General features: G+C 41.6%; 1 protein-coding gene across 4 annotated transcripts in view; it reads left to right on the top strand.

The window, feature by feature from the left end:
• The window catches only part of mut (methylmalonyl CoA mutase), a 32,923-nt gene extending 15,602 nt beyond the window's left edge, over positions 1-17,321 (top strand). For all 4 annotated transcript variants that reach the window (XM_017683806.2, XM_017683811.2, XM_037538035.1 and 1 more), the window contains 5 exons: positions 2,996-3,111; positions 4,547-4,678; positions 4,969-5,116; positions 7,747-7,914; positions 16,734-17,321. In XM_017683806.2, coding sequence (XP_017539295.1) covers positions 2,996-3,111; positions 4,547-4,678; positions 4,969-5,116; positions 7,747-7,914; positions 16,734-16,862 — 693 coding nt within the window. In that variant the 3' untranslated portion in view covers positions 16,863-17,321. The remainder of the gene's footprint in view (positions 1-2,995; positions 3,112-4,546; positions 4,679-4,968; positions 5,117-7,746; positions 7,915-16,733) is intronic.
• The last annotated feature ends 455 nt before the right edge of the window (positions 17,322-17,776 follow it).

The following is a 17,776-nucleotide window of genomic DNA, read 5'->3' as shown; positions in this document are numbered from 1 at the left end:
ATCGAAGCATATCAGAAGGGATTTCAGACTTATTTTCTGAATACTCCTGTTCTTGCAGTTGTTTGTGAAGTGAAGCCATAGATATAAAATGCTGCAAATTACAATATTAATGCTGCAAAAAAATGCACATGATTTCGTTATAAAAGATGTTTCCATTGGTTGGGAAGATTTCACACAACAATCTTGGTGAAGGTAAAAGAGCTTCCTGAAGTTTTCAAGGACATCTTAATCAACACTATAGCTCTTTACGGGATGATAGAAAATCAAAAGAGTTTATCTGATTGGCTGCTGCTACAATACATCTAATCAAGCTTTTTGATAATGTTTTGACAGAGTAAAATTATTTCAACCCCGTAGTAGATGGAAACCCATCCGCTTATGGGTCAACTGGAAATTGTTTTAACTTTGTAGGTAAAAATATGGAAGTATCTCTTTAAGATCTGATATGATTGGAAGTGACAGGTATGCTGCCTTTATGCCTTGATTAAATATTTATGTTGACATGCATACGATAATTGCAGTGAGATCAGGGGGGTTTGATTTTACTCGAATTTGAAGGGTGGTCTAGCAGCTTGAACACTCTTGAAATGGTAATGCATGTCACAGATTTTAAAGAGTGCAGGATTTCCTGTGAATTTCAGTTTTCTGGAACCAAGTGAAAGGAGTTTTCTCTGTGAAAAGAATATTTCACCGTAGCTGTATTTGTAGCTTAAGCTTTAAAAAAACAACAACAAAATCTTCTTCAGAAAGTGCCAGCTGTGAGATGGGTTATTGTGGCTCTGAAAGCTTACAATCATATGGAAATGATTCACATCAATAAAGCCCTTGTGTGCCCTGGGCTATGGGAAATTGCTTGCATTTGTGCTAAGGTCACTTAATATTTCCCCTCTGTACTGGACGCATGATAGAGAAGGTCAGTCAGGTCCACCTAATGGTCCTGCAAATGTGGTTGCTGGGCTTTTTTTTTTTCATTCAAGATACATTTTCTCTCAAAGGCCTTAAGTTGGTGCCTCAGCAGCAGTTCTTCACAGGTGTTAAGGTTTTCATTTGGGAGAATTCTTGTGACAGATTGCTTCATGTGTTTTTGTGTTTTCATTTTATGTGTGGAGGAAGACAAAAACTTGGTTTACATTTGACAAGAGGTCCTGTTACAATTCTTCCAAAAAAGGATCTTGTTTGAAAAGGGGAATTCTACTGAAAATCATTTTTTCACATCTCCTAATGCATTTCAGGACTGTACAAAGTGTTTGACTGGCTTGTCAGAAAAGCTTTCATTGCTTTTAGAGCTGATCTATAAAGCTGTCCTTACATCCTGAGACAGTGCTTGGTTGCTCTTTGTCGAAAAAGTGAATAAGTAAGTAAGTGATAATTTTTTAATCCCACAAACGGGAAAATTCCACCTCTGCATTTAACCCACCCATGAAGTGAAACACCACATACACACTAGTAAATACACACACACTAGGGTGCAGTGAGCACACTTGGCCGGAGCGGTAGGCAGCCCTATCCACGATGCCCGGGGAGCAATTGAGGGTTAGGTGTCTTGCTCAAGGACACCTCAGTCATGGACTGTTGGCACTGGGGATCGAACCGGCAACCTTCCAGTCACAGGGCCAGCTCTCTAACCTCCAGCCCACGACTGCCCAAAAGAGTAGAGAATTAATTTTTTCCTGAATTAATTTGATTTTCTCAGATTCATGTGAGCTTGTGTGTAAAATTGGCCTTGGTTATGCAGTTCTTATCTGGTGTAATGTTGTAAACACAATGTGACTAACTTTTATCAGCTCAGAAAAAACTCTAGCCACATTTCCATCTGAGCAGGACCTTTCAATCTGTTTGTGCCTAGAATTCAAGAGTCTTTGTGCATTTGTGGTCCCCTGCTGGAAATGGAGAGCACAACATTTTATTTATTTTTTTTATATAAATAAAATGCCAAATGATGTGTTAAAGTATGTGTGTAGCTGTGTATCAACCTAACATCAATGCTCTCTTATGCAGTTTATATGCTGTTGGCGCAACTGTGCCTCATATAGAATATTTAATATTAATTATTTCTCACTTAAGTACGAGTCCTGCCACTTTAGTGGTAACTTTAATGCTAGGATTAATAAAGGATATGGTGTAAGGTTTTATTTGGTTTATTTGCCTTTAAAACTTTCCATTATTCTGCCTTCACCATTAGCTTGTGCTAGAATAGTTAGCACACAAGAATTAAAAATAAAATGTAGAAACAAACTTTAGATTTAAAAAGATCTGATTTGCTTGTTACTGAAAAGCAATCAAATCAATTAAAATAGTAAAAGAACAGTAGGTAATTTCTCAGCTTCTTAAATAAGGTGAATGCTTTATTAAAATTAACTAAAGGAAAAATATACAATGTAATTTTATTGCATTGTATTCATTGCAGCGTTTGATGCATTCAAGTGCTGTAATGAGTGAAGCTGTAAACTTACTTTCCATCTCTGCTTCTGGCTTACAGAGATACATTTTCTTAAATTAGTGGAACTAATATACATAACTGTAGAATGTAGGTGGAATTCCCCTTTAAGGCCCTGCTCAGAGGCACCTCTCTGTCAAAAATCCCTCAGACCTTTCAGACCGGGCATCTGGATTAGTCTGTTTTGGATGCAGCAGCTGTGTTAGTCTGCTGTATCAGTCAGACTGAAACACAGCAATAATTACAGTAAACTGAGATATAAAATTCCTATTTAGCTCACAGAGACTGTGGTTATTTAATTGAATGTTTCATTTAAACACTAGATAAGAGGTTGCTATTTATATGGCATCACTTAAAATCATGCTTCCTCATAAAACAGTGAACCTCTAAAGGGACATTTGAAAACAGCCATATAATTTCGATGTTTTGAGTGAAAATGATATCCTGAGGTTCTCTGAATCTTTGTTTTTTTTTTTCCTCCAGTGTTGTGTGGAACAGCTCTGGTCTGAGGCCTTTATTGCAGTGCATTGATAGAGCTGCTGTGTGCTTTGTTTGTAGGTGAGGAAGGCCAGAGATGCTGATGCAGCTAAGAGGTGCCTGGCTGCTATAGAGCAGTGTGCTCGTACCAGGGATGGTAACCTGTTACAACTGGCTGTAGAGGCTGCAAGAGCAAGGTCAGTGAACCTCAGTTAAGATCAGTTGTATCAAGTTTGTAAAGCCCTTATACATCACAATACATGTGAAGCTGTAAAGTAGCCCTGTGGACAAAATAATGACCTTTCATAATTGGCTTTAAAGAGTCAGACTAACACTGTAGAGTTCACCAAAATCTATAGTAATACAGTAATGATGTCAGGATAATGTAACAAAATCCTCTTATTTCTGCACAGTTAAAAGGGAGCCGTTTCAAAATAACTGCATAATTCAATCGTTTTGATGTAAACAATCACTTAGAGTGGTTTGACGTGAAATACATCATTGTAGGGAAACCTACTGGGTCAGAATTTGTTGATCATTTTAGATACATTAGGTATATACAGTTATATAAAATAGCTATATTTGCATTGAAGACCTCACAAGTCCTACTTCCTATCACCACATTTGTAAAGAAATCCAATTTACTGAGTTTCTCTACAGTGAACCATTGCACATCAAACCACTTTGAGTGACTTTGTTTACATTTCAACCATTGAATTATGTAAAAAATAATTTGATTGTAAGCTACAAACCTTTTTGCTTATGTTACACATTAGCACACGTACGTTAGCGTGGTCTGGCTTTCTGGTCACATATAGAGTGACTTGTTTTGAAATGCCAAACTATCACAGAATGAATAGAAAAATAAACCTGTTTAACTTAAGTTCACTTTGGAGCATGGACATTTTATATTGCAATCTTTGGAAAGCTCTAGACTCACGTAATCTATACCATTTAATAGACATTTTAGGCAAAACATTGCCACTATTATGCAGAGGGTTTTGCTGTTGTTTTTTTCAGTTGCATGACTATTTGGATCTGTTGTTTTGATGAAAAAAATCTGTGTCCTATATTTCTTGACTGTCTACAATACTTACTCATATAATCTGACTTTTTGCATATGGGCATAGCTGGTATCTGGCCCAGAATCTGGCCAAGACTGTGTGACATGCTTTAACACACAAGACCAGTGTTATCACACACTTTAATATACTGTGTTGCTTATTTAACTCTTTGAAATTGCAGTTACTTCAGCCAATAATAAAAAGCATGGTCTATTTAGATATTTCTCTCTTTTCTAAATCTTCAATTAATACCATCATTTCAGTAGAAAGGGTGTTATTTTATTCTGAAGTTTTTGTTGTGTGTGCAGTCTAATGTGAAAATGTTTATTTCCTGACATTAAAACATATAAAAAAGTGAGAACATCCTCAGCCCTGTCAGTCTTGAATGCAAATGTAACTCACTGTGTAATTTATATAATTATCATGTAATTACATTTAGTAAAATATTGAATTGGCAGCAATAATTATAGACTTTAAAGGATTTAAGGAAACATTCACAGCACACAGCAGTATTGAATTTTTTTAGTGTGATTTGCTCATTGATTAAGCACTTAATCGGCTTGTGCAGGTGTTCGGTGGGGGAGATCACAGATGCAATGAAATCAGTTTTCGGAGAGCACAAGGCCAGCACACGCATGGTGAGCGGAGCATACCGTAGCGAGTTTGGCGAGCATGAGGAAATCGCCCTCGCGCACGGCCGGTAAGAGGTCAAAGTCATTCCTCAGAAGCTTGTTCCTCACTTACGGCTTATCACCATGAAATCACCAGGGAGCTATGCTTTTAACAGCCATTCTGCCTTGAGCGTTGCACAGCTTTAAAGTGCTTTTAAAGGAGATCACAACACAGTTGTGGACAGTGGACACAGGCTAGACTCAAAAATGGTTTAGAATGTTTTGGAGACTTGGTTATAATGGCTGAAAGTGCATCCCTCCTCTAATACCCACAGTCAGTATGCAATGTGTCTCACATCCTTGTATGTCTGTTGTTCAGGGTTGTGCAATTCAAGAAGCATGAGGGGAGGAATCCCCGCCTGCTGGTGGCCAAAATGGGGCAGGATGGTCATGACAGGGGTGCAAAGGTCATTGCCACAGGATTTGCAGATTTGGGATTCGATGTGGATATCGGGCCTCTTTTTCAGGTGTGTGACAAAAATAAACAAAGGAGTTGCAAAGCTGTACTGACAGCTGCTTTTGCAGAACCCTCACCCTTATGGATTTGGTGTTTTGTTTAGTTTAGATTGCATACAAAGTCTAAAGAATAATTGAAATAATGTGTGATGTGACCCCTCAAGTCTCCACTCTGCCACATTTGAATTTACATCGAGACCATCACTCTGGTAAAGGCTTATCTTCACCTCTTTTTTCCATAAACCTTTGTTGCAGAACTCCTTTAAGTCATCTTTGTACTTTTTTCTAAGTTCCAGTCTGGGTTTTTCTTTTCTTAGTGCTGTTGAAAGGTTTGCATTTTGTGATATGACTCCTGTGTTTCTTTTTTTCCTAAGTCTTCTGTGAATTATGAATTGTCAGACTACAACATTCTGCAGCTTACCTGTGATTTCTTTGGCTGCTATTTGGGCTGCTATTTTTTCTTTGTAGCCTAGTGGTTATTCTCTTTGCAGTTGCTGTGGCATTCCTTGACCTGACCAGCACACATTTCTTACTTTCCTAGGAGTGTTTTTCTTTAAGATATTTTACACTGTTTATTTTGCTCAATTTTCCTTGATCTCATCTACAAAAAGAAATGGGTTTCTAGGTTTATAACTTTAACCTCATAATTAGACATAAAAGGAAAACATTCATGACTACAACCAATTCTACACATTCACAGATCTCAGTTCAGGTAACATGGAAGGTGGCATGGCAAACCTTGAGCAACCAGAAACACCCAATAGAGTCTGGCTGCAGACATGCAGAAATGCATTCCCAGCCCCAGTGATGTCATGTGCACATGCGAATAAACCTGACATTACCTTATTATCAGTATGAACACAGTAATATATTCTCAGTGTAATTCTTGTTGCCCAGCAGTATGTAGTTTGCTGTTTTTTCCCTCATAAAACAGCAAACTACATACTGTAGACAAAAACAGTGTTGTGGCAGAGCTTGCACTGACGCCATTAATAGGCTGGAAGTGCATGTCAGGCTAAGGATGCATTTCTGCAGCCAGACCTTTTTGAAACACCCATATATCTATTAAATTTTTTTTTTTCCTCATTTTTGACCATATACAGTATAATCTGTGGTATTTGTGGATATACACAGTACAAAATACAATACAAAATAATCAGACTGGCCAATATGTATTAGTTAGTTATTAATTATTCAGGATATATTTCTGAGAGAACCTGGTAGACTACCAAAACTGTCACCATCAGATAAACTACTTAAAGCTTTTATTTCTGAGAGAGAGAAGAGGAATCAAGCTCCACAGGTGTTTCTGTCCATCCTTCTACTGTAAGAAGACAAGTCAGCACTTTGGGTGTGAAGTGATGTGTAGCCTTTAAAAAGTCATTACTGAGACAAGAAAACTGACAAAAAAGAAATTTTGCTGTTAGTGCTCTCAGAACAAAGGACTGACCACTGCAAAGCCCAGACCTCAAAAGCATTGAATGAGTTTGGGATTTCTTGGACCTTGTACAGTATAAAATGCAACCAGCTGTGGAGGTATTAAAAATGTCCCTGCAGGTTTTTTGGAAAAAGCAAGTGTCCTGAAAACAATGGAAGCTATATTAAAAACTGTGATAAGTAAATTTGATATATTTAGTTAATGATTGTTTCCATTCTCTGTTTTATCTTTTCTGCTGTTTTAGATGGAAATTAAGCAAATGAACGGTGGTCTCTCACATTTGCTTAATACTATATTTACCTTAGTGCTGGTAAAGTTAATTTTATCAGGGGTCTTAGTGGATGTTCCTAGGAAGACTATTACATATGTGATGTATATTATTCAAAAGGTATGGCCTGCTTGTTACAGAAGAATCTGAGGGAGGGTCTTAAAGGGACTTGGTGATGCATTAGTGGCAACTGGCTGGAACTGTTTTGATAAAAAGAACATACAGAATTTGCAGCTTTCTGGGGTTTGTCTCAGTAGGTTTTGCAGCAGGTTCATCAGTATGTTTAGCCTGTGTGCAATGCATAATTAAACCTGTAATTTAACATCTATTACAGTCTGTTTTCCAGAACAACTGTGTACCAGAACATTTCCTACATTGTGGACCTGATCAAAGCCCATACTGCTGTGTTAAGCTGGCTTTTTCCCAGATAAGACTAATCCTATTCTTTCAGCTATGTTTAGCGAACCCGTTGCATTATATGAACGATCAGAGATTATCTGGCTAAGTATGAGATCTCTGTGAATAGACTGCATACGTTTTAGGTCTGTGTTTCTTTTTTTGTTATATAGCTCTATTTTTTCGTCTTACCATACTGAGGAGTCAGTAGTGCTGTTATTTTGTAAGTGGACTTAGAAAGGCATTCTTTCTTCACATGTAGACATGTTCATGTTGGTGTACCTCAAAAAAGGGCAGAGAAAGAAATCCTTTTCATAAGGCATATCTCCATTAATCACAGATGATCTCTGTGACCCTTTGTTCCTTTTCCAGTACGTCCTTTCCTTGCTACCCTTATACAGAAGCTACATATTAAATCCATGTCATCACCTTAACTGGGCTCAAACCCCAATGGGACCAGGTTTTTTAGTGCCACACATTGGCATTGTAATTTCTCTGTTTTTCTGTGTGTACACTGGGTGGTGTTTCCATGGTGACAGACCCCACTGGAGGTGGCTCAGCAGGCAGTGGATGCAGATGTGCACTGCGTGGGTGTCAGCACACTGGCAGCTGGACACAAGACTCTCGTCCCTGAGCTTATCAAAGAGCTGCGCAACATGAACCGCCCAGACATCCTGGTCATCTGCGGAGGAGTTATCCCCCCACAGGTGAGACCTGACTGGCTGACTGAATAGCACACAGAAGCACATGACACTAGTTTCATTATCTGTGCTCTAGATGTGGATCATGAGGCAGAGCCTGCTCAAATATTAAGCTGTGCTGAGTGACTGCAAGTTTAATATATACATATAAATCAGCCACATAAATGTCAGATTTAATGAGCATGACTGAACTCCCAGTAAGATTTTATACTTAATTATTCAATCTGCCTGTGGCCATGAGTGGTTATCAAAAAAACACACCAGATTTCATTTCTCACAAATGCACGTGATTTATAATTTATACACAATGTGTGTTGATATACAGGGTGAGTCAAAAGTCAAGGGACACCATTTTATTTCAGAAATAAAAGGGAAAATGAAATCTGAATACCCCAGCAAGTAATGGGTGAGGGGGCCTATCTTTTAGGCTATGTCTGTAAGATGGCTGCCATCTGGAAAGCCACCATATTGGATCAAGGCCAAGTTTTTCCAATGGGAAGGTGGTCATGTAGCATTTCAAAGAAGACCATATTGAGAATTGTCTCAGAAATTCATTGCTGCAATCAGATTTGCAATATCTCTTGTGGTTCAAAAGTTATCAACACAAAGTTGTAACAACAACTGGGAATGTTGCCTGTGATGCACAGCTGTTTGACGTGTTCAATGAGCTGTCCCTCGTGCTGAAGGCACAGGATCCAATTGTTATGAACCTGCATGAGAATCTCTGGAGAAATGCTGTCACAAGCCTCCATGATGTGGTGCTGAAGGTGGTGTTTGTTGCAGATTTTCCTCAGCATACACAATTTGTTTGAGATGACCCCAGAGATAAAAGTCGAGTGCTGTGAGGTCGGGTGATCTTGGAGGCCATTCCACAGGTCCACGACAGCCAATCCAATGACCAGGGAATTGAATATCCAGCCACTCATGAACGCCTGCTCTGTAGTGTGGTGGAGCCCCATCCTGTTGGAAATAACAGGAAACTGCCATCTTCAGTCACGCTGAGCATTTAGGGTCTGGTCGATGAAAATGGGTTCGATTACACGGGTGCCCCACATTCCACACCACACCATAACCTTCACATCACCTATGACTTTGGTGTCTGACGTCCAGTGAGGGTTTTCGTCACCTTATGTTCTGGCAGTTGATCTGACCACTGACATAAAAATTGGCCTCATCACCAAACAGAATGCCCTGTGCGAATGCAGCATCCCATTTATGTTGGTCTAATGCCCAGGTGCAGATCTCGACACGTCTAACTATGTGGCTTGTCGTCCACAGTCCCGGTTTCTCAGATGTTTGGCTATGAGGGATGCAACAGTGCTGTGTAAAATTGGTGGTCTTTCTGGGTGTCGGTTGTTGACGTCTGCAGCTATGATATGGCAGCTGCGTTCCCCGGACATCAGAATCACCTCAATCCTCTCTTCTTTCGCCAATTCCATCTTCAGTTACCTATGATGAACAACAAAAGTTTTGAACTTTGTGTTGATAACTTTTGAACTACAAGAGATATTGCAAATCTGGTTGCGGGCATCGATTTCTGAGACAATTCTGGTCGGCCATGTTCTGGACATAGCCTAAAAGATAGGCCCCCTCATACATTACTTGCTGGGGTATTCAGATACGTCATTTTCCCTTTCATTTCTGAAATAAAACTGTGTCCTGTGACTTTTGACTCACTCTGTATATACTCCACATATGCACAATCAGACAGATTTTGATATGGCATTGTACTGAAAATTTAACTTGACAGTTATATGTATATGCTGAGTTTAACATACTGAAAAGAAACATGAAATATAAAATATGCCATAACTGCTGCACAGGCGCATTCTATGTTGAGGGTGTGCTAACTTATTTTCACATAGAAAATCAACAAATCAGCACTTTTTTTTTTTCCAGATTGTCCTACAAAGTCAAGACATTCAGTCCATTATTTGTGAAGTTTCTTAGGGCCCCAGCTTTAACGTGTGGCCATGTTGTCAGATCTGGCATAGTTTTGCTTTTAGGCTAGTTGGTGCAAAACCTATTTACTATGATTTGCAGTGGAGGAAATAAGCATTGAACATTTTTTTTTCCTTTCTTTTTTTTTGAAAACATATTTCTAATCCAGCTACTCACATGAAATTTAGACATTGCTATTAACTCAGTGAAACTAAAATACAGCTATAGAAATGGTAACATTATCAATCCATAAACAAGTGCTATAAAGTGGAATAGCACAGTATTGAGGGAAAAAAAGCACTAAACCAGCTGATTCTGCTAATTAGTTCTTCTACCTGTGCTAATAAGAATGTTGTTAGGTTGGCACTTACACTCTTTGAAAAATGGGCAACTAAATCTGAATGCAAGTAAATAACTTTCTTGCCAAACTGCAAGAAACATCTCATAATAGTTATAGGCAAAGAGCTCTCTTAAGACCCTCGTAATCAGATAATTGAGTAACATAGCAGGGGCGCTGGTTACAGATGAATTGAAGGCCTAAATGTTCCTGTAATTGTCATTAGGGCCTTTATTTGCAAGGGGAAGGAACCTCACTCGACAGTCAACCAGCAGAGAATGTAGTGTGGTCAGACAGAAGACAAAATTGCATTTTTTTGGTAATATGATGCACCCTATGTTCTGCATATAACCCTAAGGACACTATACCAACAGTGACGTTTTGAGGTGGAAACCTCACAATATGGGGTTGTTTCTCTTCTCATGGTACTGGCAGAATTTTTCAGAAGAAAATTAAGAATTATCTGTTATCATTTACCAGGACAAGAGATAGGCGGGCCTACCTGTAAGAGAATGATCCAAAACACACTGCAAATGAGACTCTTAGTTGGTTCCAAAATAAATAAAGGTTGTTGGAATGATCCAGTCAATCACCAGACTTAAACCCAATAGAAAATTTGTGAAAGGAATTGAAGATCAAGACCAGTGGGTCCCTCAGAATCTTCAAGAATGAAAGATTAACTGCATAGAGTAAGGGGCCAAAATCCCACCTGAACACTGCGAGAGCTTAGTTTCTCTGTACAGAAAGCATCTTGAATCTGTCATTGGTGGCTTCTCTACCAATATTTTTTTCCTGTGTCATTACACTTGATTGCACAAAAATGTATGGATTGGAATCTGCATTAGAAAACCTGTTAAATGCAAATTTTCTCCACTCTGGATGAAACAAAAGATGAAGAGTGTATAAAGAAAAACAAACACAAAAAAGGAATGTGAGGGGCAGTGCAGATGTAGCACCAAATACACACTCTGGCTCAGTCTCCTGGATAGATTAAGCCTAATACTGGAATTCATTTCAGTGGAAAATGTTCATTCAGAATAGTGTGTAGACCAGAACTGGGTTTAATCCTTGTCTTAGAAATTGATAATAATAAAAATAATAATTAATAATAACTTTATTTATGTAGCACTTATCATTAGTATTTAATTAGAATCAGAAGAAAAAGATGATGATTAAATTACAAGACCTCCCATCGACCCACCACCAATGGGAGGGGCAGTAGTAGGGGTTCGGTGCTTTGTGGATCGGGCAGTGTCCGAAGGCGTGGGCCTTGGCGTTCTGATCCTCGGTTGCTGAAACTGGCTTTTGGAACTTGGAACGTTACCTCACTGGCGGGAAAGGAGCCTGAGTTGGTGCGCGAGGTTGAGAGATACCGGCTAGATATAGTCGGGCTCACCTCAACACACAGCTTGGGCTCTGGGTCCAATCTCCTTGAGAGGGGCTGGACTATATTCTTTTCTGGAGTTGCCCATGGTGAGAGGCGGCGGGCAGGTGTGGGCTTTCTTGTAGCCCCTTGACTCGGTGCCTGTATGTTGGGGTTTTCTCCGGTGGACGAGAGGGTAGCTTCCCTACGCCTTCGGGTTGGGGAACGGGTCCTGACTGCTGTCTGTGCTTATGCACCAAACAGCAGTTCAGAGTCCCCAGCCTTCTTAGAGTCCTTGGAAAGGGTGCTTGAAAGTGCTCCTCCTGGAGACTCTATTGTCCTACTGGGGGACTTTAACGCTCACGTGGGCAATGACAGTGAGACCTGGAGGGGTGTGATTGGGAGGAATGGCCTCTCTGATCTGAACCCGAGTGGTGTTCAGTTTTTGGACTTCTGTGCAAACCACAGTTTATCCATCACGAACACCATGTTTGAACACAAGGATGTCCATAAGTGCACATGGCACCAGGACACCCTAGGCCGCAGTTCAATGATTGACTTTGTAGTCATGTCATCGGACTTGCGGCCATGTGTTTTGGACACTCGGGTAAAGAGAGGAGCTGAGCTGTCAACTGATCACCACCTGGTGGTGAGTTGGTTCAGGTGGTGGGGGAAGATGCCGGTCAGACCAGGCAAGCCCAAACGTATAGTGAGGGTTTGCTGGGAACGTCTGGCAGAAGAACCTGTCAGATTGATCTTCAACTCACACCTCTGTCAGAACTTTGACCAGATATCGGGGGAGGTGGGGGACATTGACTCAGAATGGGCCATGTTCCGTTCCTCCATTGTTGAAGCGGCTGACTGTAGCTGTGGCCGTAAGGTAGTTGGTGCCTGTCGGGGCGGTAATCCTCGAACCCGGTGGTGGACACCCCAGGTGAGAGATGCCGTCAAGCTGAAGAAGGAGTCCTACCGGGCATGGTTGGCCTGTGGGACACCAGAGGCAGTTGGCAGGTATCGACAGGCCAAGCGATCTGCGGCTTCAGTCGTCGCCAAGGCAAAAACCTGTGTATGGGAGGAGTTTGGTGAGGCCTTGGAAAGTGACTTAGTCAGCTCCGAAAAGATTCTGGCAAAGCGTCAGGCGACTCAGAAGGGGAAAGCAGTGTGCTACTAGCACTGTATATAGTGGAGATGGTGTGCTGCTGACTTCGACTGAAGACGTCATTGGGCGGTGGAAGGAATACTTTGAGGACCTTCTCAATCCCTCCGACACGTTCTCCAGTGAGGAGACAGAGTCTGGGGACATGGGAATAGGCTTGTCCATTACTGAGGCCGAAGTCGCTAAGGTAGTTAAGAAGCTCCTTGGTGGCAAGGCTCCAGGGGTGGATGAGATCCGCCCTGAGTTTCTCAAGGCTCTGGATGTTGTGGGGCTGTCTTGGCTGACACGCCTTTTCAACATTGCGTGGACATCGGGGGCGGTGCCACTGGATTGGCAGACTGGGGTGGTGGTGCCTCTTTTTAAAAAAGGGGACCGGAGGGTGTGGTGAGGGAATGAGGGTGAGGGAATCACACTCCTCAGCCTCCCTGGTAAGGTCTATGCAGGGGTACTGGAGAAGAGAGTCCGGCTTATAGTTGAACTTTGGATCCAGGAGGAGCAGTGCGGGTTCCGTCCTGGTCCTGGACCAACTCTTCACCCTCTCCAGGATTCTGGAGGGTTCATGGGAGTTTGCCCAACCAGTCCACATGTGCTTTGTGGATCTGGAGAAGGCATTCGACTGTGTTCCCCGGGGTATTCTGTGGGAGGTGCTTCGGGAGTACGGGGTACATGGCTCTTTGCTGCGAGCCATTCAGGCCCTGTACAAACAAAGCAGGAGTTTGGTTCGCATGGCCGGCAGTAAGTCAGACTCATTTCCAGTGAGAGTTGGACTCCGTCAGGGCTGCCCTTTGTCACCGATTCTATTCATAATTTTTATGGATAGAATTTCTAGGCGCAGTCAGGGGATGGAGGGTGTCCGGTTTGGTGACCTCAGGGTCACATCGCTGCTGTTTGCAGATGATGTGGTCCTATTGGGGACATTAGGCCGCGAACTTCAGCTTTCGCTGGATCGGTTTGCAGCCGAGTGTGAAGCGGCCGGGATGAGGATCAGTACCTCCAAATCCGAGACCATGGTTCTCAGACGGAAAAGGGTGGAGAGCCCTCTCTGGGTCGGGGATAGGCTCTTGCCTCAAGTGGAGGAGTTCAAGTATCTCGGGGTCTTGTTCACGAGTGATGGTACAAGGGAGCGGGAGATTGACAGGCGGATTGGTGCTGGGTCAGCAGTGATGCGGGCTCTTTACCGGTCTGTTGTGGTAAAGAAAGAGCTGAGCCATAAGGCAAGGCTCTCGATTTACCGGTCGATCTACGTTCCCACCCTCACCTATGGTCATGAGCTTTGAGTAATGACCGAAAGAATAAGATCGCGAATACAAGGAGCTGAAATGAGTTTCCTCCGCAGGGTGTCTGGACTCTCCCTTAGAGATAGAGTGAGAAGTTCAGTCATCCGGGAGGGACTCGGAGTACAGCCGCTGCTTCTTCACATCGAGAGGAGTCAGCTGAGGTGGTTCGGGCATCTGGTTAGGATGCCTCCTGGACGCCTCCCTCGGGAGGTGTCACAGGCAAGTCCACCTGGGAGGAGCCCCCGGGAAAGACCCAGGACACGCTGGCATGACTATATCGCCCAGCTGGCCTGGGAGCGCCTCGGAATCCCCCTTGGAGAGTTAGTGGAAGTGGCTGGGGAAAGGGAGGTCTGGGCATCATTGCTTAGAATGCTGCCCCCGCGACCCGAACCCTGGAGAAGCGGAAGATAATGGATGGATGGATGGATAAATTACAAGAAACGCAACACGAGACGTTGTTTTAATTAAATGCTAATTTTAAAGAGATACATTTTTAGGTGCTTCTTAAAAGTGAGCACTGAGCTTGACTGTCTAGTAAAAGTATCTTGAGTTTAAGTATCTTGTCTTGTTCATGAGTGATGGGAAGAGGGATCATGAGCTCAGCTGCAGGCTGGGACAGGCGGCAGCAGTAATGCGGGACAGGGAGCTGAGCCAAAAGCGAAGCTCTCTGTTTACCGGTCGGTCTACATCCCGACCCTCATCTTTGGTCATGAGCTGTGGGTAATGACCGAAAGAACGAGATCGCGAATACAAGCAGTGGAAATTAGCTTTCTTCGTAGGGTGGTGGGCTGCACTCTCTTTGGTAGAGTGAGGAGCTTGGTCATCCAGGAGGGGCTCAGAGTAGAGCTGCTGCTCCTCTGCATTGAGAGGAGCCAGTTGAGGTGGTTCGGGCATCTGATCTGGATGCCCCCTGGACGCCTCCCGGTGGGGGTGTACCAGGCACGGCCTACCGGGTGAAGACCCCGGGGTTGTCCTAGGACCCGCTGGAGGGATTTCCACGTGGGAGCAGCTTGGGGTCCCCGGAAATTATTGATTATGAAGGCAAATCATTAGCTGGTTCTGAGTGTTGTAGTTAGCTAATTAACTAACTACCTTCCTTAGTGACACAGACAGATGAGTAATGTTACGTAGTTTGTGTCTGTTTAAGAAGTAAATAAATGGTGTCTGACATGAATTATTGTGTAAATTATACTCTTCTCAGTGTCCAATGCTGCATATAGTGAGATCTGTGTAAGGGCTCGGATCTCCCTGTCAAGAAAAGCGAGGAATCACACTAGTGGTCCAAAAACATCAATGAAGTTCAAAGGAGTTTAATCAGTTTTTGTTACAACATTGCAGTTAACAAACCCATTTCAATGTACGCAGTTAGATTTACTGTTTTATACGCTAATTCACTAAGCTAATTCCTCTTAGTCCCAGTCCTGGGGACCCCAACACTGTCTAGTTTAAAGCGTTTTAACTTTCATGGTTTAACTCACCTGATTCTACTCAACAGCTGATTGTCAAGCCATGAATCCATTGAATTGTGAGTTAAAAAGGAAGAAAAAATGGTGTCTTCCATGGCTAGAAATGAGAGTAAATATGCTCCTCAACATGAAGACTCTGAAATGGTTCTTGGCTTAGATAAGTTCTAGGAAAGGCAGCGGAGGTTCATGAAACTTTAAAATGTTCTTTTCCATTGTGCATCTCACAAAAAAGGCACCCTTACAAATAACTATTTGGCACATTCATTTCAAAGAGTCTAATTGTTCCGCATACAGTGAACTCTGTGATGTATTCCCTTGGTAGTGTGCACAATATATGTGTTAGGGGTGCAGGAAAAAAACGATTCTTAGATGCATCGTGATGCGGACGTGAACGATTCTGTATCGATTGACAAATGTTAAACCATTGTTTGAATTTTCATTTATAACGTAACGTTAGGCTGAATCACTTCAGCAAAATTATCTCTGAGCCTATACATCCATTATGCTTTATTTTTCAGCTATTCCCCTTTAGGAGGTGCTATAGATATCTGCCCACAAAAGCAACCAAGTTGATTAACTGCTGCTTTCCCACTGCAATACAATCTGAATCTAAATGTGTTTATCTAAACAAGTGAATAAAATGTATTTAAAATATGAAACAATGAATAGTAGGGCTAGATCAGTATCTTGGGTGGCCAGTAATAGTTGCTGGTTTTAAGTTCCCATGGTATCGGCAAAATCTCCACTGCTAAAGCACTGATAACTAGTGGTCTACTGATTCACTGAAGTGCAGACAACTGTCAATAAACCGCTAATGAATTGTAGTTCATATGCCAGTTATAGAGACGTGCAATGTGACGGTCATCATCAATTCACTTTTGTGGTGGCAGTTAATCCAGTTGTCTTGCTGCAATATAATTTGGATGGATTTGAGGAGTTAAACTGATTCTTTACATCTGCTGCTGCCATCAGCAGTTTTGTTTACTGTCTTCTGCATGACTGCCTTCTGCATGACTTAGTGATGCAGTGACAAATAAATGGCCAATACACAGCTGAGCAGTCAATTGTTCAATGCCCTATGGTTACCTTAAACATCAGGACTATATGGGTGTATAATTAGGGCGGTGATTCCCATGTAGCTCACCCATATAGATGTAAAAAAGTTGACATTCAACATTTGGTCATATTTTCGTTTTACATATACTGCACTTGATTACAAAGCCAAAACAACAGAAAACTGATGTCACTTACCAGCTGCACTGTATTTACCTCTTATCTCCTGCAGGACTATGAGTTTCTGTACCAGAGTGGAGTTTGCTGTATCTTTGGCCCAGGGACCAGAATCCCTCAAGCAGCAGTGGAGGTCATTGACAACATAGAGAAGAGTCTGGAGAAGAATCGCCAGGCTATGTAACGGAGATATCTCAAATGATTGTCTTCATGGCTGTCTCAATGTCCCTCAAGGCATTTATCTTGGAACAAGATGTTAAAATTTGATGGCACTATGGTTATTAAGCATTACTGTCTGTCTTTTTGAAGTTCATCTTTGCAGTTCAAAACACTTTGGGTTGCTGAATTTGAGGGTGGAGAATAACTGATAATTATCAACATTGTGATATTGGGACATGTAAGTCATTTTCATAATTGTAATTATGAAGTTAAAAGTCATGAAATTATTCATTTTCAGTTTGTGCTTTTTCATGATTTCATGAAGAGATTTGGTTACAGTTATCACATTTGGCATAACCTGCTTCTCCAGGTAGTAGGAATGGATGCAGCCATAGAGATGTACTACATCTGTGATATATAATGATTTCTCTCTTTCATAAACATGTTTGTGACAATAAACTATTCATTTTGGGTAATTCACATACATTCTTTGTCTCATTCAGTTACTGTCTTTTAGAAGTGGCAGAATACCACTTTTTCTTTTCAGATACTATGATATTGAAACTTAGAGTACTGGCTGATACCAAGCAGATTTCTTTTTTCTTAAAAAATTACTTTAAAATGAGTTATTTCTAATTGAAGCTGTTCACTTAAGATAGGCATTTATTCAAAAACAGCCTGTTTTTAATTGTTTCTGTAATGTCACAAAACCTGACACCTAAATCTGCCTATTCAGTCTACAGCAGTTCAGCTCTGCCCATTTAGGCTGAACTTCTAAGCAGTGTTACAGCTTGGGCTGCTTTTTGCATGAGGCAAGTACAGGTCAGACATCCAGAATAAAGCTCATTTATATATATTAGTCTACAGGTTTAAAGGAGCAGTGTGTAATCTCTAGCAGTGCAGAAGTTGCAGATTGCAACCAACTGCATACTGCTCCCT

Source organism: Pygocentrus nattereri, chromosome 4 (assembly GCF_015220715.1).
Source record: "Pygocentrus nattereri isolate fPygNat1 chromosome 4, fPygNat1.pri, whole genome shotgun sequence".
NCBI classification, from domain to species: Eukaryota; Metazoa; Chordata; class Actinopteri; order Characiformes; family Serrasalmidae; genus Pygocentrus; species Pygocentrus nattereri.
Note: the sequence above shows the minus strand (reverse complement) of the source record. Positions and strands in the feature narration are given on the sequence as shown.